This window comes from Piliocolobus tephrosceles, chromosome 10, assembly GCF_002776525.5.
Source record: "Piliocolobus tephrosceles isolate RC106 chromosome 10, ASM277652v3, whole genome shotgun sequence".
Classification (NCBI taxonomy): Eukaryota; Metazoa; Chordata; class Mammalia; order Primates; family Cercopithecidae; genus Piliocolobus; species Piliocolobus tephrosceles.
The window spans coordinates 115,632,813-115,658,608 of NC_045443.1; the positions used below are offsets into that span (position 1 = coordinate 115,632,813).

At 43.1% G+C, this 25,796-nt stretch overlaps 1 protein-coding gene across 1 annotated transcript in view; it reads right to left on the bottom strand.

Annotated features, from left to right (window-relative positions):
- Positions 1-25,478, bottom strand: part of KSR2 (kinase suppressor of ras 2) — a 501,760-nt gene extending 476,282 nt beyond the window's left edge. The window contains exon 1 of the mRNA XM_026456593.2: positions 25,299-25,478. Coding sequence (XP_026312378.2) covers positions 25,299-25,478 — 180 coding nt within the window. The remainder of the gene's footprint in view (positions 1-25,298) is intronic.
- Positions 25,479-25,796: the final 318 nt, after the last annotated feature.

Consider the following 25,796-nt stretch of genomic DNA (forward strand, 5'->3'; position numbering starts at 1 on the left):
CTGCACTCCAGCCTGGGCGACACAGGGAGACTCCGTCTCAGAAAAAAAAAAAAAAAAAATTATTAAGGCTGTGTTTAGAGTGGAAAACTAGAAACAATCTAAGTCACTAAAGGGTGTCTTTCAACTTAATTATGCTGTATCGTATGCTGGAATGTTATACAGCCATTAGAAATGCTATAAAATATAGTTTTGACACTGAAAAACGTTCATGTCTTAAGTCAACTTTTCAGGGGAAATGCGGAGACTACAAAATACATATCATACAGTTACTCTTAAGACCCATAAAAATACATGTTTGCATGAGGAAAACCCTGTAAGACCCTGTAACAAGGTGTCAACAATGTCGATATGTGGGCAGTAGGATCATAACAGCATTCATTTTTCTTTTTGACTAAGTACATATTCTGTTTTTTCTACAGTAAAGTACTTTGCCTTAATGAGTATTAATCTATTAAAATGACTAATTTCTCCATTTCTGAAGTCAGTATGAACAATTCATAACCTGGTCTATATAACCTGAATAGCCACTCAAATGCCTTTAAGAGCTCCCTGGAATTGTCACATTGAACCATCATGTACAACTACAAAAGCTATAGAAGAAACCTCTGACTCTAGAGATCCTAACTGTGCACCAGCCTGAACCTGGGGACATTAGTTTGCTGTAGAGGACATTCCTCCTTATGTGTCCTTATCCACCTAGCCAAAAAAAAAAAAACTTATAGCAAAACTATTCTCAAGAGCCACAAGGTGGAAACAACCCAAATGTCCATCAACTGATGAACGGATCAACAAAATGGACATAGACATACCACGGAATATTATTCAGTCATTAAAAAAATGAAGTACCGATACATGGGTGAAACTTGAAGACATTATGTTAAGTGAAAGAAGTTGTAAACAAAAGGCCACTGATATGGTTTGGCTGTGTCCCCACCCAAATCTCATCTTGAATTGTAGCTCCCATAATCCCATATGTTATGGGAGGGACCCAGTGGGAGATAATTCAATCAGGGGAGAAGTTTCCTCCATACTGTTCTTGTGGTAGTGAATAAGTCTCACAAGATCTGATAATTTTATAAGGGATTTCCCCTTTCTCTTGGCTCTCATTCACCCTTGCCTGCTGCCATGTAAGACGTGCCTTTCACCTCTCGTCATGATTGTGCCTTTCACCTTCTGCCATGATAGCGACACTTCCCCAGTCACGAGGTTTAAAGAGTCCATTAAACCTCTTTTTCTTTATAAATTACCCACTCTTGGCCTGGCGCAGTGGCTCATGCCTGTAATCCCAGCACTCTGGGAAGCCGAGGGGGGCGGATCACCAGAGGTCAGGAGTTTGAGACCAGCCTGACCAACATGGAGAAACCCCGTATCTATTAAAAATACAAAATTAGCCAGGCATGGTGGTGCATGCCTGTAATCCCAGCTACTCGGGAGGCTGAGGCAGAAGAATTGCTTGAACCCAGAAGACGGAGGTCGCAGTGAGCCAAGATCGCACCATTGCACTCCAGCCTGGGCAACAAGAGCGAAACTCCAGCTCAAAAATAAATAAATAAATAAATTATCCAGTCTCGGGTATGTCTTTATCAGCAACATGAGAACAGACTAACACAGCCACATATCGCATGATTTCATTTATATGCGATGTCCAGAATAGGCAAAACAATAATGTCAGAAAACAGACTAGTAGTTGCCAGAGAACAGAGGGCAAAAGGATTGAGATTGACTGCAATAGGTACAAAATATTTTTTGTGGTGATAGAAATATTCTGCAATTAGATAGTACTGATTGCAAAACATTGAGCATATACTAAAAAATCATTTAATTGTATAGTTTAAATGGTTAAAAGGTTGAATTTTATGTGAAATGTTATCTCAGTTTGTAAAATCCTGAAAAAAAATGGTCAGGTGCAGTGGCTTACACCTGCAATACCAGCACTTTGGGAGGCCGAGACAGGCAGATCTTTTGAGCCCAGGAGATAGAGACCAGCCTGGGCAACAAAGCAAGACCCCCACCTGTACAGAAAAAATTAAAAATTAGCTGAGTGTGGTAGCACACGCCTGTAGTCCCAGCTACTCAGGAGGCTAAGGTGAGAGGATCGCTTGAGCCTGGGAGGCCAAGGATGCAGTGAGGCGTGATCTCGCCATTGCACTCCAGCCTGGGCAACAGAGTGAGACCCTGTTTCATAAACAAATAAATAATTAAAACCTAAAAAAATAAAATCTGGAGTGACTATATTATATCAGAGACAATAGTTTCTAGAGCAGGGAAAATTACCAGGGATTAAAGAGAACTTTAAGTAACAACAAAGGATGAACTGACCAAGAAGACATAACCATCCTAAATGTGTACACACTTAACAAAATATCTCAGAACACATGAAGCAAAACAGATGGAACTGAAAAAGAAAAATGGACAAATCCACAATTACAGTACGAGACATCAACACTTCTCTCTCTGTAATCAATAAGACAACTAGAGAGAAAATCAACAAGGATATCAAGGATCTAAACACCATCAACCAACTGGATATAACTGACATTTATAGAACACTCCTCCCATCAACAGCAGAACATGTGTTCTTTCCAAGCACACATGGAACATTCACCAAGAAGGAACATATCCTGAGTTAAAAAAGAAATCTTAAACATCTTAAGAGAACTGAAACCATACGAAATGTGTTCATTGATCATAATTGAACTAAACTGGCTGAGCACAGTGACTCACACCTGTAATCCCAGCACTTTAGGAGGCCGAGGCAGGTGTATCACCTGAGGTCAGGAGTTCAAGACCAGCCTGGCCAATGTGGTAAAACCCCATCTCTACATACAAAAATGAGCCAGACGTGGTGGCGGGTGCACGTACTCCTACCCAGCTACTCGGGAGGCTGAGGCAGGAGAACTACTTGAACCCAGGAGGTAGAGGTTGCAATGAGCCAAGATCATGCCATTGCACTCCAGCCTGGGTGACAGAGTGAGACTCTGACTCCAAAAAAAAAATAACAACAACAATAATAGAATAAAACTAGAGGAGCGTTGTCAGCAAGATGGCTGACTAAAGACACTTGGCACTCATCTTCCCACAAGGACGGACCAAGGCAATGAAATAATAGCTAAGATTTGATTGGTATATCAAAGGGAGAGTGCTGGTGTGCAAAAAAAAAAAAGGAGAGGAGATATACTTTTGGTAATTGGAAGTCCAGCAGGGCAGGGAGGAGGTCACTGGCCTCTGCAGCCCCACCTTCCTCACCCAGATCAGCCTGGAACCAGAGAGGCTTCCTGTTGTGGGGAAAGGTAAGCATTAGAACGCAACCAGCCCCTCTCGCCACTGAAAACACCTATAGTTCTTATTACAGAAGAATCCCACAGTACTTGCAAGCCAGGTGAGACCAGCTGGGAGAGGTGCTGGGAATTCAAGCAGCTTCCTTGTCCCAGATTAGGAGCACAAGGTGGACATTCCACTCCCCTACCGACCCCATGAGCCAGGCTGCTGCGGCACGGCACCATCTTGAGACCAGAGCCACCTCTGGAACGCCCCCTGCTCTGGAGGACACAAGCCACTGCACCTCTCCAGCACTGGCACTCCATCCTCATTCCACCAAGCCCACATGAGTGGTCGAACACAACAACCCCAACAGTGTACAGCCTGGGCCCGGGATCAGCTGTGAGTCTGGTCCTGTCCAGCAGAGAAACCAAGAAACTAGAAATCAAAAAATATAATAAAATACGTCCAAACACTTAGAAATTAAACAACAGAGTTCAAAAGAAAACATGCATCAAAGAGGAAGCCTCAGAAGAAATTAGAAAATATTATGAACTGGAAAACAATGAAAATATATCAAAATCGGTGGGATACAGTTAAAGTAGTTCTTGGAGGAAAATTCATGGCAATAAATAGTTACATCAGAAGAGAGTTCTCAAGTCAACTAGTTCTCAAGTCTTATCTATTAATAAGTATCTGCCTCAACAAAACAGGAAGAAAAGGGCAAAATAAACCTATAGTAAGCAGAAGAAAGAAAAAATAGTAAGAATGAAAATCAACGAAATTGAAGACAGGAAAACATTAGAGAAAATAAATTACACCAAAAACTAGTCCTTTGAAAAGTTGAATTAAAATTATAAACTTCCAGCCAGATTAACAAAGGAAAAAAGAGAAAAAAACACACATTACCAACATCAAGAATGAAAAGGGGAGTATCACCATAGAGCCCACGACATTAAAAGGATAATAAGAGAACACTGGGAACAACTCTATGCATGTAAATTCAACAATTTCAATAAGATGTACCGATTCCTTAAAAGCCACAAACTACTAAAATTCACCAAGAATAAATACACTACATGAATAATCCTAAAAACATTAAAGAAATTCAATTTGTAGTTAAAAGCTTTCCACAAACACAAAAAAATTACTTAGGCCCAGTATTATCCTGATTCTTAAACTAATCAAAGGCAGTATAAAAAAGGAAAACCACAGATCAATATCCCTCATGAATACAGACAAAAAAATATGTTCCGCAAAATACTAACAAATCACATCTTAACAGTATATTAAAATAATATAACATAACCAAGTGGAGTTTATCCCAGGAATGCAAGGCTGGTTCAAAAATTTTAAAGCAAACATATGAAAAGTCTACAGAAGATAAATCATATTAATAGTTTAAAGAATGGGCCAGGTGCAGCAGCTCACACCTACAATCCTAGCAATTTGGGAGGCCGAGGCAGATGGATTACTTGAGGCTAGGAGTTCAAGACCAGCCTGGCCAACAGAGTGAAACCCTGACTGACTCTACTAAAAATACAAAAAAAATAGCTGGGTGTGGCGGTGCGTGCCTGTCATCCCAGCTACTCAGGAGGCTGAGGCAAGAGAATCGCTCAAACCCAGGAGGTGGAGGTTGCAGTAAGCCCAGATCATGCCACTCTATACCAGCCTGGGTGACAGAGCTAGACTCTGAAGAAAGAAAAAAAGAAAAAGAAAAAAAGAGAGGAGAGGAGAGGAGAGGAGAGGAGGGAGGACCAGACCACATGACCATACCAATTGATATGGACAAAGCATTTGACAAAATTCAGTATCTATTCATTATGGAAAACTTTCAAGGACCCAAGAATAGAAAGAAGCTTCTTAACCTTATAGAGAAAAGAGCATCTACCCAAATAAACAAACAAAAAACAAAAAAACAAACCTAACATCATTCTTAATGGTGGAATATTTGAACACTTTCCCCTTAAGACTGAGAACAAGGCAAGGATATCTACTCCCACTATTCCCATCTAACATTATAATGGAAATCCTGGCTAGTAAAATTAAAAAAAAAAAACATAAAATTTTTAAAAAATCAATTATCCGTATTATCAGACAACATGATTATCTATGTAGAAAAATCCATTAAATCCAGGGGAGAACAGTTCCTAGTACTTATAAGTGTGTTTATCAAGGTCACAGGATACAAGGTCAAAACAAAAATCAATTATATTTTTAATACTAAAAATAATTGGAAATCAAAATTTTTAAAGTAAATACATTTACATATATCAAACACTTGGGTATAAGTCTAACCAAACATGTTAAGGATCTATATGCTGAAAACTATAAAATGCTGATACAAGAAAGAAAAGAAGACTTAAATAAATGGAGAGACATACCACGTTCACAGATTGGAAAACTTTATATAGTTAAGATGTCAATTCTCCCTGAATTGAGATACAGATTTAATGCAATTGCAATAAAAATCAGATTTTTATTGTAGATATAGATAGACAAGCTGGCCTAAAATTTATATAAAAATACAAAAGAACTAAATAGCTAAAACAATTTTTGAAAAAGAATAATAAAGGTGAAACTCACACTATTCAATTTTTTTCATCCCTTACCTAGATTTGACTGATCAATTTTAATAATTACAATAGGCCAGGCACAGTGGCTCACACCTGCAATCCCAGCACTTTGGGAGGCTGATGCAGGTGGATCACCTGAGGTGAGGAGTTTAAGACCAGCCTGGCCAACATGGTGAAACCCCATCTGTACTAAAAATACAAAAAAAAAAAAAAAAAAGAATTACAATAAAGCTACAGTTATCACAAAAATGTGATATTAACAAAGGAATAGACACATAGATCAGTGGTACAGGACAGAGTCCAGAAATAGATACGAATATAGACAATTATTTTCTTACAAAGGTGTAAAGGCAATTTAGTGGAGATAGAAATCAGCTTTACCATGAATGGTGTTGAAAAAAATTGTACATACAAAAGCACACACACAAAAAAAACGAACCTGAATTTAAACCTCATACTATATACCAAAATGTATTAGGTTGGTGCAAAAGTAAATGGAGTTTTTGCCATTTTAAAAGTAACGACAAAGACTGGGCATGGTGGCTCACACCTGTAATCCCAGCACTTGGGAGGCCGAGGCAGGCAGATCACGAGGTCAGGAGTTTGAGACCAGCCTGGCCAGCATGGTGAAACCTCGTCTCTACTAAAAATACAAAACATTAGCCAGGCATGGTGGCGAGCGCCTGTAATCCCAGCTACTCAGGAGGCTGAGGCACGAGAATTGCTAGAACCCAGGAGGTGGAGGTTGCAGTAAGCTGAGATCACACCACTGCACTCCCACTTGGGTGACACAGCGAGACTCCAGGCCAAAACATATATATATTTATATATATATAAATATATATATATATATAAGCTTAAATATAGTATATATAAAATACAAAAATATATAATTATATGTATATAAAATACATATATATAAGTACTTATATAAAAATATAAGTACTTTTTTATATATATATTTATGTATTATATATACTTTTTATATATAAGTACTTTTTATATATAAAAGTACTTTTACACCAACCTAATACACAAAATGAATCATAGATTGAATGTAAATTGTAAAAAAATTAAAATTTTATGAGAAAATAAATTTAAAAGTGATAAATTGGACTTTATCATATTTTACGTTTTGCTCTGCAAACAGCACTGTTAAGAGGGGAGAAAAAACAACCTTCAGAATGGGAGAAAATATTTGCAACTCACATATCTCACAAAGGATTGTATCCAGGATACATAAATAATTCTCAACATTCAATGGTAAGAAAATAAATAATACAATTTTGTTTCATGGGCAAGAGAATTCTCAAAAAGACAAAGCTTATGGTAATGGAGAATCGATCAGTGGTTGCCAGGGGTTAAGAGTAGAAATATATTGGGGAAGCATGAAAGAAATTTTGTGGATAAAAGAACTACTCTGTATCCTAAATTGTGGCAGTAGTTACACAAATATATACAGTAATTAAAGCTCACAGGACTGTACACCCAAAAATAAGTCAAAAATAAAAAAGTACATGATGTATGATTGCATTTATACACAGTTCTTTGCCTAAGAACAGGCAAAATTAATCTATGGTGGAAAAAGAATCAGAAAATTGGTTGATTTGAAGGTAGAGGGAGAATTAGCTACATAATGGTAAATGTTCTATATCTTGATGGAGGTTTAGGTTACAGTGGTGTATCCTTTTGCCAAAACTCAGGGAGTATATGCTTAAGATCTGTGTGTTTCATTGTCCATTTTACATCAAATGAATGAATATTGAACTCTAATTAATGATAAATATACAGACATATACAGACAGAAATGCACTGATGTCTGCTATTTATTTATTTATTTGTTTATTTATTTATTGAGATGGAGTCTCGTTCTGTTGCCCAGGCGGGAGTGCAGTGGGGAGATCTCGGCTCACTGCAACCTCTGCCTCCTGGGCTCAAGAGATTCTCCTGCCTCAGCCTCATGAGTAGCTGGGATTACAGGTGCACACCACCATGCCCAGCAATTTTTTTTGTATTTCAGGAGAGGCAGGGTTTCACCATGTTGCCCAAGGTGGTCTCGAACTCCTGAGCTCAGGCAATCCGCCCGCCTTGGTCTTCCAGAATTCTGGGATTACAGGCATGAGCCACTGCGCCTGGACTGCAGTTTACTTTTAATACATCAAACAATAAGATAGATTCATGGACAGAGGGATGGATAGATGAATAGATATGTAATAAAGCAAAGAGAGCAAAATGTTAATGGTACCAGGTGGCAGATGCTCACTGTAAAGTACCTTCAACTGCTATATGTTTGAAATCTTACATAAATGTTGAGGCCAAGCACAGTGGCTCATGCCTGTAATCCTAAACTTTGGGAGGCTGAGGCAGGTGGATCGCTTGAACCCAGAAGCTGGAGAGCAGCCTGGTCAACATGGCAAAACTCGTCTCCACAAAACATACAAACAAAAAAAATTAGCCGGGGGTGGCTGTATGCACCTATAGTCCCAGCAACCTTGGAAGGCTGAGGTGGGAGGATCACTCGAACCCGGGAGGCAGAGGTTGCAGTGAGCCAAAGTCACACCACTGCATCCTAGCCTGGGTGACAGAGCAAGACTCTGTAAAAATAATAATAATAATAATAATAAAGAAAAAAAGTAAAAATATATTGGGGAAAAACAAAATTATTTAGCATTCGCTTCTATTCTCCCGTTACAAGGTAAGTATGTGAGTAATTAAGGAAGGTCCTGCCAACCAGCGGTTCTTCTTATTTATTGATTGATTGAGATGGAGTCTCACTCTATTGCTCAGGCTGGAGTGCAGTGGCATGATCTCAGCTCACTGCAAGCTCCACCTTCCCAGTTCACACCAGTCTCCTGCCTCAGCCTCCCCAGTAGCTGGGACTACAGGCGCCCGCCACCACACCTGGCTAATTTTTTGTATTTTTAGTAGAGATGGGGTTTCACCGTGTTAGCCAGGATGGTCTCGATCTCCTGACCTCGTGATCCACTTGTGTTGACCTCCCAAAGTGCTGGGATTACAGGCGTGAGCCACCGCGCCCGGCCACCAGCAGTTCTTCTAAGAGGGCTTTCTTTGGAGCTGGTGGTAGAAACTCATTCTTGCAGCTTAGGTTTTAAGCATATTTCTTTTTGAGTTTATCACAAAACACTGCTTCTCCAAGTCAGATAAAGATAAAAACGGTGGCATCTAAACTTGCTCTGCCTCCTGATAAAAACAACGTCCCTAAATACCCACTTAAAACAAGTTCTTCTTCTATACCTATTGGCTTCAGTGCTCAAGTCCAAGCCACCAATCCTGAACAAGGATCAGCCCAGTGCCTTTGTGGGTGGGCACACAGAGGAACACTCATGACTATTTCTGATAGGTGTGATACTCTGGGTAGGGGAGGTGGACAGACAAAGGGAAATTCACCATTTCAACAACTCTAGACCCCCCCGCTCAAATGGATAAGAATGGAACTCACACAGAGCAGGGGAGAGCAGGGGGATGCTGGCTGCAAAGTTTGGATCAGAGACTCATCAGAGGTCTTTGGGAGTGGCCATCTCTTGTCTCTACCTGGTAGGTTCCAGATCTAGTCTTCTTAAGACTATTTCCTCAACTAAAGGAGGGACTGGCCTCATTCCCTGTTCTCCAGAGAGCAAAATCAAAGGAAGGAGGTTCCCAGGGAGTGAATCCAACTCAACAGAAAGAGGACAATTCTAACCATCACAAGGAGATCAAAAGGCTGCCTTGTCATTCTGCTAAGTGAAATAAGGCAGACAGAGAAAGACAAATACAGTATTATTTTGTATGTGGAATCTAAAAAAGTCAAACCCATAGAAATAGAGAAGAATGGTGGCTGCCAGGAGCTGGAGGAGAAAATGGAGAAATGTTGGTCAAAGGATACAACCTTTCTGTTATAAGATGAATAAATTCTGGGGATCTAACATACAACGTGGTGACTAGAGTTAATAATACTATACTGCATACTTAAAATTTGCTGAGGGTAGATCTTAAATGTTCTCATCACACACACACACACACACACACACACAGCAACTGTGAGGTGATGAATGTGTTAACTAACTTGACTGTGTGATCATTCCACGATAGATATCAAATCACCATATTGTACACCTTAAATACATGCACTTTATTTGTTACGTATGCTTCAGAAAAGCTGAAAAAATTTAATTTAAAGAACTTTTAGGGCCGGGAATGGTGGCTCATGCCTGTAATCCCAGAACTTTGGGAGGCCGAGGTGGGAGGATCACCTGAGGCCAAGAGTTCAAGACCAGTCTGGCCAACATGGTGAAACCCCGTCTCTACTAAAAATACAAAAATTAGCCTGGTGTGGTGGCGAGTGCCTGTAATCCCAGCTACTTGGGAAGGTGAGGCAGGAGAATCGCTTGAACCCAGGAGGCAGAGGCTACAATGAGCCAAGATTGCCCTACCACACACTCCACCCTGGGCAATAACAAGACTCCGTTTCAAAAAAAAAAAAAAAAAAAACTTTTGGCCGTGCACAGCGGCTCACACCTGTAATCCCAGTACTTTGGGAGCTGGAGGCAGGAGGATCACCTGAAGTCAAGAGTTCGAGACCGGCCTAGCCAACAAGGTGAAACTCCACCTCTACTAAAAATACAAAAATTAGCCAGGCATGGTGGTGCATGCCTGATTCCAGCTACTTAGGAGGCTGAGGCAGGAGAATCACTTGAATCTGGGAGGCAGAGGTTGCCGTGAGCCGAGATTGTACCACTGCACTCCAGCCTGGGCAATGGAGTGACACTCCATCTCAAAAAAAAAAAAAACTTTTAAAGGCTGCCTTGTGAAAGGACTTGAGCAAACATTTCTCCAAAGAAGGTATACAAATGGCCAACAGGCACACGAAAAGATGTTCAGCATCATTAGTCATTAGGGAAATGCAAATCAAATGCACAATGAGATACTACTTCATACCCACCAGGAGGGCTATAATTTTAAAAATGAAAACTAACGAAAGTCATGAAGGATGTAGAGAAATTGCTGGATTGCTGGTGGGAATGTAAAAGGGTTGCAGCCACTGTGGCAAACATTACAGTGGCTCCTCAAAAAATTAAAAATAGCATTACCATATAACCCCGTGATTCCGCCCCTGGGTATACACCAAAAAGAATTGAAAACATGAACTCGAACAGATACTCGTATATCAGTATTATAGCAGCATTACTTACAATAACCAAAAGGTGAATATAACCTAAAAAATGTTCAACTTGACAGATGAATATACAAAATGCCAACTATGCATACAATGGACTATTATTTAGCCATAAAAATGAATGAAGTGCTGATACACGATGAACCTTGAAATTGTGTGCTAAGTGAGACACAAAATAACAAATATCATATGATTCTACTTACATGAGGTACCTAGAGTATTAAGTTCATAGAGAAAGTAAGATGACAGTTACCATGTACTAGGCCAGAGAATGCGAGTACAGGGGAGTTATTGCTTAATGGATACAGAATTTCTGTTTAAAACAATAAAAAACCTTTCAGAAGTTGATAGTGGTGATGGTTATACAACACTGTAAGTGTACTTAAGGCCACTGAATTGTACACTTAAAAACAGTTGAAATGGGTGGGGCACGATGACTCCTACATGTAATTCTCAATGCCGCTTTGGGGATGAGGTGGGAAAATCACCTGAGCCTAGGAGTTTGAGACTGGCATGAGCTAGATGGTAAGACCCAGTCTCTACAAAAATATTTAAAAATTAACTAGGCATGGTGGCATACACCTGTAGTCCCAGCTACTCAGGAGGCTGAGGCAGGACAATCACTTGAATGCTGAAGTTTAAGGCTCCAGCAAGCTGTGATCACGCCACTGCACTCCAGCCTGAGCAACAGAGCAAGACCCTGTCTCAAAAAAAAAAAAAAAAAAAAAATTAAAATGGTAAATTTTATGTATATTTTCCAAAACAAAAAATTGATTTTAAAAAATCATTTAGGGTGAGCCTGATGAGGTAGCACTCACCCTAAATCTGGACACTGGGCAAAGATGGGGCTGGACAACCTCTGAAGGTTCCCCCTACCTTTACAGGATGTGCTTTTCAGATGCTCAGACATCAGAGTTTTTAACTCTTCACCATGCAAGCTTAAGACAAGTACAGAAGTTGCAAGGCCCAACTCCATACTTCGTTATCCAACTTAGAGTTAGGGTGAGCATGTGGTTTAAAGACTAAGGCCTGCTAGCCACTGATGGGGGAGGTGCGTCATCTGTGGGCAAATTCAAAGATCCAGATGGAGTGTCAGGAATCTTGTTCCTTCTGTCACCTGCAGCCTAGTGGGTGTGCCACTATGCTATAAAGGCCTTCTTTGGGTTTCTTCTTCTCACACACTGGGGGCTTAGCTAACATTTACTGAATAAATGAATGATACTGCAAGGATGGTATCTCCCCAAATGGCAATGCAGAGCTCAGCACCACGCAGGGCTGAAGTACCCTCAGCTCCCTCCTGCAAATCTACAGCGGAGATGATCATCAAAAATTCCAAAGTCAAGAATTATTAAGAATTTGCAGCCGGGCACAGTGGCTCACGCCTATAATCCCAGCACTTTGGGAGGCCAAGGCAGGTGGATCACTTGAGGTCACGAGTTCGAGACCAGCCTGGCTAACATGGTGAAACCCCATCTCTACTAAAAATACAAAGAATTAGCTGGGTGTGGTGGCATGCACTTGCAATCCCAGCTACTGGGGAGGCCGATACAGGAGAATCGCTTGAACCTAGTACATGGAGGTTGCAGTGAGCTGAGATTGTGCTACTGCACTCCAGCCTGGGCAAGAGAGCGAGACCCTGTCTCAAGAAAAAAAAAAAAAAAAATTTCCATGTGACAGGCACTCGGCTCTACCCAGCTCCTGAATGTGTGATTCCATTCAATCACATAACAACCTCATGTAAAATGATCATTTTGTTTCATTTGAGACAGAATCTCATTCTGTTGCCCAGGATGGAATGCACTGGCATGATCATGGCTCACTGCAGCCTCAATCTCCCTGGGCTCAAGCGATCCTCCCACCTCAGCCTCCCAGGTAGCTGGGACCACAGGCATGCACCACCACACTCGGCTAATTTTTTATTTTTTGTAGAGACGCTATCTCCCTATGTTTCTCAGACTGATCTCAAACTCCTGAGTTCAAGCAATCTTCCTGCTTTGGCCTCCTAAAGTGCTGGGATTACAGGTGTGAGCCACAATCCTGATTTTATAAATAAGGAAACTGAGGCTTGGAAAGGAGAGATCATTTGGCACAGGGTTACTTAGCTAGTTAAGTCCTGAACCAAACTGGAACCCAAACAATCTCACCTCAGAGCTCAAGCCCTCCTAACTGCTAGTCTATGTTGCTTAAAGCACCCATTTGAATTTGCAGGGAGTCAGGTTATTATTTCTGAGTCTTGATCTCACTTTTCTGGTTCAGGAAAATCAAACACATCCATCTTTGGAATGCATCCACTGCTTTAATCAATGGCTGCCTGGTAACTCTCGGGAGACCAGATTTTCAGTCCTCATCAAGACCAAGATTTCTGTTATGGCAAAACAGAGAAATCGCTTCAGTGCTCAAAAACATCTCTGTTCCGCAGCAATATACAGTGAGCCACTTTTGTAATTTAACATTTTCTAGTAGCCTCAGGGGAAAAGAAAAGGAAAGCGCATACAGGTGAAATTAATTTTAATATATTTTATTTAACCCAGTATATCTAAAATATTATCATTTTAATATGTCAGTATAAAAATTATCAAGGCTGGGCATGGTGGGTGATGCCTGTAATCGCAGAACTCTGGGAGGCCAAGGCAGGAGGGCTGCTTGAGCCCAGGAGTTCGAGACCAGCCTGGGCAACATAGCAAGACCCTCATCTCTACAAAAAATTAAAAATTAGCCAGGTGTGGTGACATGTACCTGTAGTCCCAGTCACTTGGGAGGCTGAGGTGGGAGGATTGCTTGAGCTCAGGAGGCCGAGGGTGCAGTGAGCCGTGATTGCACCACTGCACTCCAGCCTGGGTGACACAGTTGAGACTTTGTCTCGCTAAAAAATTTCTTTTTTTAAAAAGAGAAAAGAGAAATTATCAATGCAATATTTTACTTTTTTTTCCTTCATACTAAGAGTTTAGGCTGGGGGTGGTGGCTCCTGCCTGTAATCCCAGCACTTTAGGAGGCCAAGGCAGGAGGATCACATGAGCTTGGGAGTTCAAGACCAGCCTGGGCAGCATAGTGAGACCCCATCTCTTTTAAAACATACATTTAATTTTTTAAAAAAGCGTTTGGAATCTGGTGTGTATTTGACACTAACAGCACATTTCAACTAGGACTCACTGACTTTCCATTGGTCAATGGCCACATGTAGCAAGTGGCTACCACACTGGACAGCTCAGGTCTAAAATATCTCCCTCTCTTTATCTCATCCTCCCGTCTCTATGAATGCCCTACTTTGGTTCTATCAGTCCTCTGTTTCTATCAAATAACTGTCATCCACAAATAGTCACCAAAGAAAGCATTTTAGCAACAGAGTAAGTATTCCATCATCGTGACTGTCATTAATCCTATGGCTGCCACCTCTAATCACATCATTACCATTAACGTCTATACTTCCCCTTTGCCCTCCGTTTATCCTCATCTTTCTTTCTTCTCTTTCGGGTCATTTCACCTTTGGGGAGTCCACAGGAGAGCAGTAAACCTCCATCTGTTCCTGTGTCCGCGGCTGCCTTACTCAGTCAGTTTGGGTCAAATTGGTGACTCTAAACTTCAATAAACCTGCCTGTAAAGGAGCAACCACCACGGTTGTGGTCACGACCCACTGGAAACACATTCCAAGCATCACAGAAGCCCTGCTGAAGAAAATCGTTCTACTTTTTCACTTTCTTCTCCTATTTTTGTCCCTTTTCCCTTCCCATCCTTCAGCTTCTCCATCCTCCTTCCTGGCTGCCATGTGTCTCCTGTCGTCCTCAGCCTCTCAACACCTCCCCTGTCCCCACACCCAGAGCAGCACATGGTGGGCAAGAAGGAAGGCCAGGCCCTATCCCTCTTCCCAACAGTTGGGACCACATGGGTAGAAGCCCAGGAAATGATCCATTCTCATTGGATCATTGGATCCAATGATCCACCTGATCATTGGATCAGGTGGAAAGACTTCCTAGTTTTCTACCTATTGAAAGGTGATAGATTACAAATTCCCTGCTAGAATCCACTTCCAAAACCCAGAGGAAGGAGTGAACCCTTCAGACATAACATGTATCATGCGTTAGAATTGTGAGTTACACACACACACACACACCCTTTTATGAACACAGGGCAAAAGGAAAAGGCCAGGTCCTCACAGGCTGACTTTTTTTTTTTTTAAGACCGAGTCTCACACTGTTGCCCAGACTGGGGGAGTACAGTGACGCAATCTCGGCTCGCTGAAACCTGCACCTCCTGGGTTCAAGTGATTCTCCTGCCTCAGCCGCCCAGTAGCTGGGATTACAGGCGTGTGCCACCACGCCAGCTAATTTTTTTGTATTTTTAGTAGAGATGGGATTTCGCCATGTTGGCCAAGCTGGTCTTGAACTCCTGACCTCAAGTGATCTGCCTGCCTTGACCTCCCAAAGTCCTGGGATTACAGGCGTGAGCCACTGCATCCAGCCGAGGTTGACCATTTTGTGCAGAAAACTAAGCATTCCCCATTACCCCAGGTACCCAGGCCCTACCCAGTTAAAAACAGTAAAGATCACATTCTGACCTGAGACAAAAGCCTCCTTAACCCTGAGCTCTTAGACATCAAAACACTCACACTCAAAAAATAAAATAAAATATACTCCTGTGCTGAGGGTATGGGGAAATGAACCCTTTCCAACACTGCCAGTGAAGGGCAGCTGGGCAAAACCTGTGGAAAGTCCTAAACTTTTGCATATCCTTTGATCCAGCAGTTCCATTTCTAGGAGCTGAAAATAAGAATTAGCCACAAGGAATCCACTGTGGCGTTGTTATAAAAACACAAAAGTATGAACATAAGCACATGACAATAGAATTTTGGTTAAATAAATGATGGGGGCTGGGCATGGTGGCTCACACCTGTAATCCCAGCAATTTGGGAGGCCTAAGCAGGCAGATCACTTGAGGTGAGGAGTTCGAGACCAGCCTGACCAACATGGTGAAACTCCGTCTCTACTAAAAATACAAAAATTAGCTGGGTGTGGTGGCACGTGCCTGTAATCCCAGCTACTTGGGAGACTGAGGCACAAGAATTGCTTGAGCCCGGGAGACAGAGGTTGCAATGAGCGGAGATCACACCACTGCACTCCAGCCTAGGCAACAGAGTGAGACTCTGTCTCAAAATAAAATAAAGTGAGAAATGATGGGGCATCCGTGCCATACTATACAGCCATTACAAATAATACTTTATACAGATATACAGAAAAAATAAGACCTAGTGTTGAAAAAACCAGTAGAGTGATTATAGTAAACAATAATCTATTGTATGTTTCAAAATAGCTAGAAGAGAATAATCTGAATGTTCTCAGTATAAAGAAAGGATAAACATTTAAGGTGATGATAGCCCAGTTACCCAGATTTGATTATTATACATTATATGAATGTATTTAAATATCACATGTACCCTGAAAATATGTACATTATGTACTAATTAAACAATATTAATACTTTAACAATTTGAAAAATTGGTTCACGGCTTATTAAGTGAACTTCGTATCTCTGGCCTTTCTCAGCGCTCCAAGCTCATACACCCAGCTGTCTACCTGACAAATGTAGCATGTCAAACAGGACTTGACTGTCAAACCCAGTCTATCCCACCTCCAGTCTACACATTTCAAACAAGGGGACCCCCATTCTCCTAGCACTTGAGCCAAACACCTAGGAATACTCTTTGATTCTTGATTCTCCCTCACCTCCACATCAGATCCATCAGCACCGTCCACACACTTGACCTTCTGAATCCAGCCACCTGCCCCGTCCACCCCAAAACAATCATACCAGTCAAAAGCACAGTCATTGAGGACTTGGACTTCCACAGTTACTACCAACCTGTCTCCCTGCTCTCATGCCTACCTCCTACAGTCTGTTTACCCGGCAGCAATCAGAAGATCATTTAAAAACATAACCCCTGGTTCAAAGGGCTTCTATCACAGTTAGAGCAAAAATCCAAGGCTGGGCATGATGGCTCACACCTGTAATCCCAGCATTTTGCGAGGCTGACGCATGAGCATCACTTGAGCCCAGGACTTGGAGATCAGCCTGAGCAACATAGGGAGACCCCATCTCTACCAAAAATTTTAAAATGTAGCCAGCCATGGTGATGCACATCTGTAGTCCCAGCTACTCGGGAGGCTGAAGTGGGAGGAAGGACTGAGCCTGGGAGGTTGAGGCTTCAGTGAGCCATGATGGTGACACTGCACTGCAAACTGGGTGACAGAGTGAGACCCTGTCTCAAAAGAAAAAAAAAAAAACTTCAAGTACCTTAGTGTCTTAGCAAAGCCCCCGATGACCAGCTTCTGTCTCCCACTCTGTCCCTCCTCATCCTTTCCCTGCCCACTCCCTGCACTCCAACCACAGTGGATTCCTTGGGGTTCCAATAACATGCCAAGCATGTTCCCACCAAAGAAGTTTGCATCTGCTGTTCCCTCTGCCTGGCACACTCTTCCCCCAAATATTTCATGGCTTGCTTCCTGGAGTTAGTAAAACCTCCATGAAGGAGCCTTTACTGATCATCCCGTATCTTTCCCTTGCTCTCCTATGCTCTTTTTGTTTTGGTTAATTTTCATGGCTGTGGTATATTGTGACATTGGATTGTTCACTAGCCCCCCAGTAGACCACACCTCCTGGAATCCATAGCCACAGTGACTCTGGGCTTATCTATGTAACATGCTCTGGCGAAGAGGACATTAGCAAAGGTTGCAAAACCGAGGCTTAGGAAGGGCTTGTGCACTGAGGCCTGTCCTCTGGGAACACCATTGCTGCCACTATGTAAGAAACGCGGGCTATCCTGCCAGAAAAGCCATGGGGGGAGCAGAGAAGTGAGGCACTGCAGCCAACCACCAGCCATGTGAGCAGGGCCATCTTGGACTCTCCAGCCACAGTCAGGCCATCAGATGAACACAACCACAAGTGAGTCAGGCAAGACCTGCAGAACTGGCCAGTTGAGTCCATAACTAACTGCAGGCACCTGAGCAAATGATGATTGTTTTAAGCTACTAAGTTTTGAGGTGGCTTGTTCTCTAGCAATACATAACCGATATGACAGCTTATCATTAGCTGTGGCAGAGACTACTAGCTATTCAGCAATCACTATTTTCTTTTTCTTTCTTTTTTTTTTTTTTTTTTTAAGACAGGTTCTGACTCTGTCACCGAGGCTGGAGTGCAGTGGTACAGTCTCGGCTCACTGCAACCTCCGCCTTCCAGGCTCCAACCATCCTTCCACCTCAGCCTTCCGAGTAGCTGGGACTATAGGCACGTGCCACCACACCTGACTAATTTTTGTATTTTGGTAGATATGGGGCTTCACCACATTGTCTAGGCTGGTCTCGAACTCCTGGGTTCAAGCAATCCTCCTACCTTGGCATCCCAAAGTGCCAGGATTATAGGCGTGACCCACCACACCAGCCTATTCTCTCTTCTTCCTGAGCCAACAGCTAAACTTCATTCTCCATCTTCTTTGCAGTGCTGTGACTGAATGCTCGCTAAGGAAATACAAGCATAAGGAAATGCACTGATGAGGGCAACTTTGGGAAATAAGGTTTTGTCTTCTCTGAACTTTCTCCCCCTTCTAGATGCACCAATGATAATGCTGCAGAGGGGAAGGGGTCTGGAGCATGAGAGAATGGCCCGCCACCTGCCAACCAAGAACACCCTCCTTGGACTGTTTAGCAAACAAGAAAAAGACATTTAGGGGTCTATTTCTTACATCTGTCCTAATTAAATCACTAACTTAGAAGCTTCTCCGACCAAGATGGGAGTCTATTTCCCCATCCTCTATACCCAGACTGGCCATGGGACTTATATTATGTCACAACTCCAGTGGAAGTAACATTCTGTGATTTCCAAATACTAAGACTCCTTGCCACTTTCCGTCTTGCTCTCTAGGAATACTGAAGACCTGTAAGAAACCCAAGCTATCACACCAACAGGCCGCAGGGAGAGAAAGTCTCAGCTTTCCTATCCTCCTCTTCCTCCAGCTGAATGTGGCCACATGAGTGGAGCTCAGGCAAGACCAGCAGAACCCTCCCGCCAAGCCCAACCCACAGAATCATGAAAATAACAAATTGTTGTCTTAAGCCCAAAGTTTTCCAAACAAAATTAAGTTTAAAGATAGTTCATGACACAGCAATAGAAAATGGAGATGGAATATATGAAGAGCAAAAAAACGCCAGGAGGCCGGGCGTGGTGATTACACCTGTAATCCCAGCACTTTGGGAGGCCAAGACAAGAGGGTGGCTTGAAGCTAGGAGTTTAAGACCAGCCGGGGCAACAAAGCAGGACACTGTCTCTATAAAACAAATTTTAAATTAGCTGGGTGCAGTGACATGTGCCTGTAGTCTCAGCTACCCAGGAGGCTGAGACAGGAGGATCGCTTGAGCCCACAAGTTCAAGGCTGCAGTGAGCTATGATCGCACCACTGTACTCCAACCTGGGTGACAGAGCAAGACCCTGTCTCTAAAAAAAAAAAAAAAAAGCTATGATACCCTTGCTATACAAGGAGATTCCATACTTGTCCAACCCCAAATCCTAATATTTTTTTCCCCTTGCAATTTAACTAAAACAGAATCCAGCTCAGAACTACTTCTGCTTGGCTAGTACTCTCCCATTCTAGTGTCACTTGCTCATGTTAGGGTGGTCTCTGTCTTTCAGAGGTTTTCCCCTCCCATCCTTCCTACAGTCTAGGGATTAGCAAGCTACAGCCCATGGGCCCAATATGACTCATCACCTGGGTTTGGTTTGGTTTGGTTTTTTGGTGTTTTGTTTTGCTTTTTGTTTTTGAAATGGAGTCTTCCTCTGTCACTCAGGTTGGAGTGCAGTGGCGCAGTCTTGGTTCACTGCAACCTCCATCTCCCAGGTTCAAGTGATTCTCCTGCCTCAGTCTCCCAAGTAGTTGGGATTACAGGCACCCACTGCCATGCCCCACTAATTTTTGTATATTTAGTAGAGACGGGGTTTCGCCATGTTGGCCAGGCTGGTCTCGAACTCCTGACCTCAAGTGATCCACTCACCTTAGCCTCCCAAAGTGCTGGGATTACAGGCGTGAGCCACTGTGCCTAGCCACCATCACCTGTTTTTGCAAGGCCCAGAAACTACAGTTTGTACAACTATGAATATAAAAAAAAAAAAGAAAAATATTCATGACATGCAAAAAGTATATCGATTTCAAGTTTCAGGGTCCACAAATAAAGTTTTATTAGAAAACTGCCTCCCCCCAGGTTGGGCTTGATGGCTCACACCTATAATCCCAGCACTTTGGGAGGCTGAGGTGGGCGGATCACTGGAGGTCGGGAGTTTGAGACCAGCGTGGCCAATAGGCTGGTCTGAAACCCCGTCTCCACTAAAAATACAAAAACTAACCAGGCGTGATGGTACAGGCCTGTAATCCCAGCTACTCAGGAGGCCGAGACAAAAGAATCGCTTGAACCTGGGAAGCAGAGGTTGCAATGAGCCAAGATAATATCGCTGCACTCCAGCGTGAGCAACAGAGCGAGACTCTGTCTCGAAAGAAAAAGAAAAATGCCCCACCCATTCATGTATGTACTGCCCATGGCTGCTGCATGCTACAGCACAGAGTCGAGTAGCTTTGATGAAAATTGCAGGGTTCACAAAGCCTAAACTCTTTACCATCTGTCCCTTTCCAGAAAAAGTTTGCCAGCCCCTGCTGTAGGCTGCCATCCAAGGCAGGTGAATTGCTTGAGCCCAGGAGTTCAAGACCAGCTGGGGCAATATAGCAAAAAGCAAAACCTTGTCTCTGTTTAAAAAATGCAAAAAATTAGCCAAGCATGGTGATGCATACCTGTAATCCCAGCTACTCAAGTGGCTGAGGCAGGAGGATCACTTGAGCCCTGGAGGTCAAGGCTGCAGTAAGCCATGATTGCACCACTGCACTCCAGCCTGAGTTACAGAATGAGACCCTGCCTCGGAAAAACAAAACAAAAAAGCTTATACTTTTCTATTATATTCATTCCAAAAGCTTTGAAGACTTCTATCTCCTTCCGCAAAGGGATGAAACTTTGTTGGTCTGACTGTCTAATCTTTAGTTGGATCCCAGAAGTTAGTGGCCTAAATTCATTTCCTATGACAGGCTACCAGGTACCCTCCATTCTGGGCAAAATGGTCTCTAGGCTGCCCCCATGATGGCATTCAAATACCTTCATCTGGTTCGTTGTTCTTGTCCAGCAAGCTCTCCCCTTTTGCTGCAATCTAAACCCTCCTCATCCTTCACTCCAAATCCCCATCTCCCCAACCAAGAAGGTTTCCCTGCTTTGCCAAATGTTTTCCCAGGTGTATTCTATGGAACAAAAATCCCAAGAGAAATCCTTGGGCTGGGTGCGGTGGCTCACACCTGCACTTTGGGAGGCCTAGGCGGGCAGATCACCTGAGGTCAGGAGTTCAAGACCAAACTGGCCAACAAGACAAAAGCCCGTCTCTACTAAAAATACAAAAATTACCTGGGCGTGGTGGTGGGCATCTGTAATCCCAGCTATTTGGAAGGCTGAGGCAGGAGAATCACTGGAACCCAGGAGGCAGAGGCTGCAGTGAGCCGAGATCGCGCCACTGCACTCCAGCCTGGGTGACAGAGCAAGACTCCATTCTATCCTCTCTTGGAGGCCTAATACACATAGGTAGCATATTAAAGGCTCTGAGAAGTCCTGCAGTAAAGATGCCTGTTTCCCTTTGCTTAGCTCAACTCTTCCCAAACTTATTAACCATAGAATTTGTTTTGTCCACAGAATACTTATTAACTACCAGCATTAAGTACAGTGCCTAGCTGTCAGCATTTGTTGAAAGAATGAAAAATGCTAACATCCCAGATTTAGGGTTCTACAGAACATACTTTGGAAATGTTATTCAAGCTCCTCCTTTTCTCTCTCTAATCTGAACTGCTCCCTTCCATGCCATCTAGTCAACACCATGTAATGCCAATCGTTATCATCATCACAGCTGTCATTCATTTAGCACCTGCAGCCACTCTGTTCCAGACAGTGCTAGACCCTTGAAAACATTATCTCTTTCAATCCTTATGACCACCCTCTGAAGCAGGGAATATTATTTAATTATTGCTGTTTTGCCAAAAACATAAAACTATAAATCAGAAAACTTAAATCACTAGCCCAAGACAAAGTAAAAAGAAAAGCTAGAATTTACAACTATATCAGTCTGACTCAAAGTTCATGAACTTTCTTTTCCACCAAAATATCTTCTGATAATGTGCCATGGCTGCCATCGCTGGCTGTCTACTTACTTAATATCTACCTGTGCCTCCTTCCACACTAGCAGAGCCCTGATTTTGCATGGAGTGGCAACATGTCATTTCAGACAATGGATCATGATCCATCTAAGCCGATTGCGGTGGTGTTCCCACTTCCCCACCTCCCGGGCTCCCTTGCAGCTAGGACTCAGTGCTGGCCAAGAGATAAAATCATCTGCAAGGTGAGGAGGAAGAGATGTCCTGGGGAACCCTTTATTCCTTCACACTCACCAGGTCCTCCTCTTTACTACCTCGCACCCAGATGTAATCGCTGAAGCTGCAGGAACCATCTTGCAACCACAAGAGAAAAGCCATGAGAATTCCCAAAGACATCAGCCCTGGTATTACTGACCTACTGAGCGAACCGAAGCAGTTATATGTCTCCAGAATTCTTGTTACATGAAGAGAAACCATTATTTGCCTTACCGCAGTGATTGGGTTTTCTATTTCATGCAGCTGAACAAAAACAGGCCTAATGGGCCCACACGTTGTCCCCCATATTATTTACCACTTGGACTTTATCATTATTTCACATACACATTATTCTGTCATGAAGTATGCGTCCTGAAGGCCAAGTCCACCTTGCATGTTTTTGTTTCTACAGAAGTGTATACATGCTATTAAATACTGTTCATTATCACCCTTTTCAGGGATCATCTATTCATTACTTGCATTAGTGTTCACCATTAAATAGCTGAAATATCACATCTTTCTCCTAATGGATTAGCATCTCAAAGTGTCCATTTGAAAACATGTATCAGAAATACCTGGACTGTTTATTACACGCAGATTCCTTGGCCCTCTCGCTAAACCCAGCTAAATTAGAATCTCTAGGGTTAGAGAAGCTGCGAATCTGCATTTTAACAAGCATCCTCATATGGTTCTGATATACAAAATTAGAAAATTCCGTGCACCCAAATGTTAGGATTGGCTGGACTCATTTGGACCCTGAGTTACCAGCCCCTCTGCAGGGACCCTCCCTAACCCTATAAATCTGGGAAATAGAAATTGGAATCATTGCTCAAGACCATTCCCTGGGCAAGATGGATGAAAGTGGTTGGCATGCTCTGTAGCATACTGGGACGAGGGAACTGAAAACAGATGCATTTCCTACAACTGCAACTCCCCCACAGCCATCCTACCAGTGCCTCCATCCCCCCAGTTTAAAAGGGAAACCACTATGCAGAAAGAAGGCAATGCCCACTGCGGCACATCCCCATCCAGGAAGCTATCAGAGGATGGAGCATGTTTGAAACAAAAGGAAAAAAGAAAAAGAAAACTTCGAAGAAACTTACACAGGAATACACAAACTAGCATTTGGGACTCCTGACTCAGAGGAACAGAAGAGAGCTCGGATGGCTTTTTTGGGGTTATTTATTGACTGCATGCAGGTCTGAAGAGTCTACTCTTGGGCAATGTTCAGGCAGAGACAGAAGGCTGGATCAGAACATCCCACACTTTCTTCCAGCAGCAGAGCTCTGGCCTCACCTGCTCTCCCAAGCTCCAGGAAAGGCAATACCTGTGCCTCCCAACACAAGTCCCACTCTCCCAATACACCTTGACATTGATCTTATTTCGTCTCTGAGGATCACATTTCCAGATGACAGGTGCACACAGACATGCATCCTAGGGCAGCAAACAGCATTCTCTCTCTCTCTCTCTCTTTCTCTCTCCTTTCGAAGGGATGACCTCCTGCATGTTGACATCCAGCCAAATTTAAAATCACGGAAGAAAAAGAAAGACCCAAAGTGAATCCAAGAAAAGCACCTATCCAGGCTAGAACAGGGGCAGGAGGGCTACAAGATTCACTAGGGACTGACGAGTTCAAGCCTTGGGAACTCATGTGCCAGAAGCAAGATGAACGTCTCAGTATTGCTCATGCCCACTCCACCACAGGGGGAACCCCTTTTCTCCCAGCCCCACTGCCCCCACCCTTGGTGGATGCCAGCTAGTGGAAGTTCTGAAATTTAATCAACCCATGTGTATAGCTGGGTTGGTTTGAGAGAAGGAAGTGAGTTGAACCCTTCAAACATTTTGAACAATGCAGATATCCAATGATCTCATGAACACCAGGCATTTGGCAGTTCCTAAGGCTCTTTAAACCTTCCTCCTTTGACCAAATGGCCTTCAGAAAAAAGCAGTTTCTGCCATCTTCTTTCTGAGTAACTTTGCATCCATCCCTCATCCCATCCCACTCCCCCAAAAAACTGTTTCAAACTCCCCCTCAAGTTCTGCAGGAGAATGTTACAAGAAGCCAAAGATAACTCCTCCTCCCCGACCCCTTTCCTCTTTCCTCGCAGCCCCACTGAGATTCAGGAGTATTCTCCTACACCACCTATGTGTGCTGATTGAGGCATTTTTTTTTCCTTTTATACGTTTTAGGCCTGCAACAGCTCACTGCATCAAAACGATTGGATTGGAAATGGATAGCTCCATAGGGATTTTTTTCTATGCATCTTGCCTCCTGACATGTATATCACTGATTAAAAAAAAAAAATAATAAGGAGCAAAAGGAGGGCGGGGAAGAAGGCCAGGAAAAGAAGAGGTCTACAATGACAGGCGGCCTCATTCTGTGAGCAAAAACCACCTTTTGACCACCTGCAGAATGCGCAAGGTCACGTGGGTTCTCTGCAGCTCCTTAATGTATTACCCGGCACACAAGCCCCCGTGGCATATAAACAAATCCACAAGCGGAAAAAAGAGAGAACTCCTCCTCAGCCGGGAAGCGAATGATAACGGTAACAGCCGCAACAATAATAATAAATAAAGAATAACAATTACTACTACTACTACCACCACCCAGCCAAGCGCAGACGACAGCAGCACAGTAAAAGGATATCCAATGCAGGCTTTGCAAGGAGAGAAATCACAGAAAAGCAGCCCACCTTGCTTGCCCGCACCATCACCCCCAGCCCCCAATAAACAGAGTCAGAGGGAAAGGGGACCGTGGGGAGAAAGGAGGGGAAAAGAAGGCTTGCTTTTTTTTTTTTTTTTTTTTTCCGTAGGCAACACCTACCTCCAGGGTCCGGATTTCTTTTTGTGTGAGGTCGTTGGAGGTAGCACATTTGGTCCTAAGACCTTCCAGGTTGGAGATGCTCAAGTCTATCATGTTTTGGACCAGTTCGCACTGCTGTAAGGCTTTTTGCAAACTCAGAGGCTGCTGCTCCTCGCTTTTCGTCATGTTTTCCTCATCCATCGCTTGCTCTGCAACCCCCTTCCCCTCCTCCTCCTCCCAGAGAGAAAAAAGGGGGGGGAGTAGAGGTAGTCTACCCCTCCGCCTCTCCAACCACTGCGACTTCTCAACAATGTCTCATGAAGAAGAAATCCAACATCTCACACAGGGTTGAGGGGGTGGGAGTGGGAGGAGGGGACAAGAGCCAAAATTTATTATTTTATTTTGGGGTATCAAGCGGACTCCATTAGAATGTCTCCTCTCTGAGTCTCTGGTCCCTGAAAAGGAGAGATGCTGTTTCTCAGAAGCAAACCAGGTGATGTGATGCTGTCTGTATACTTA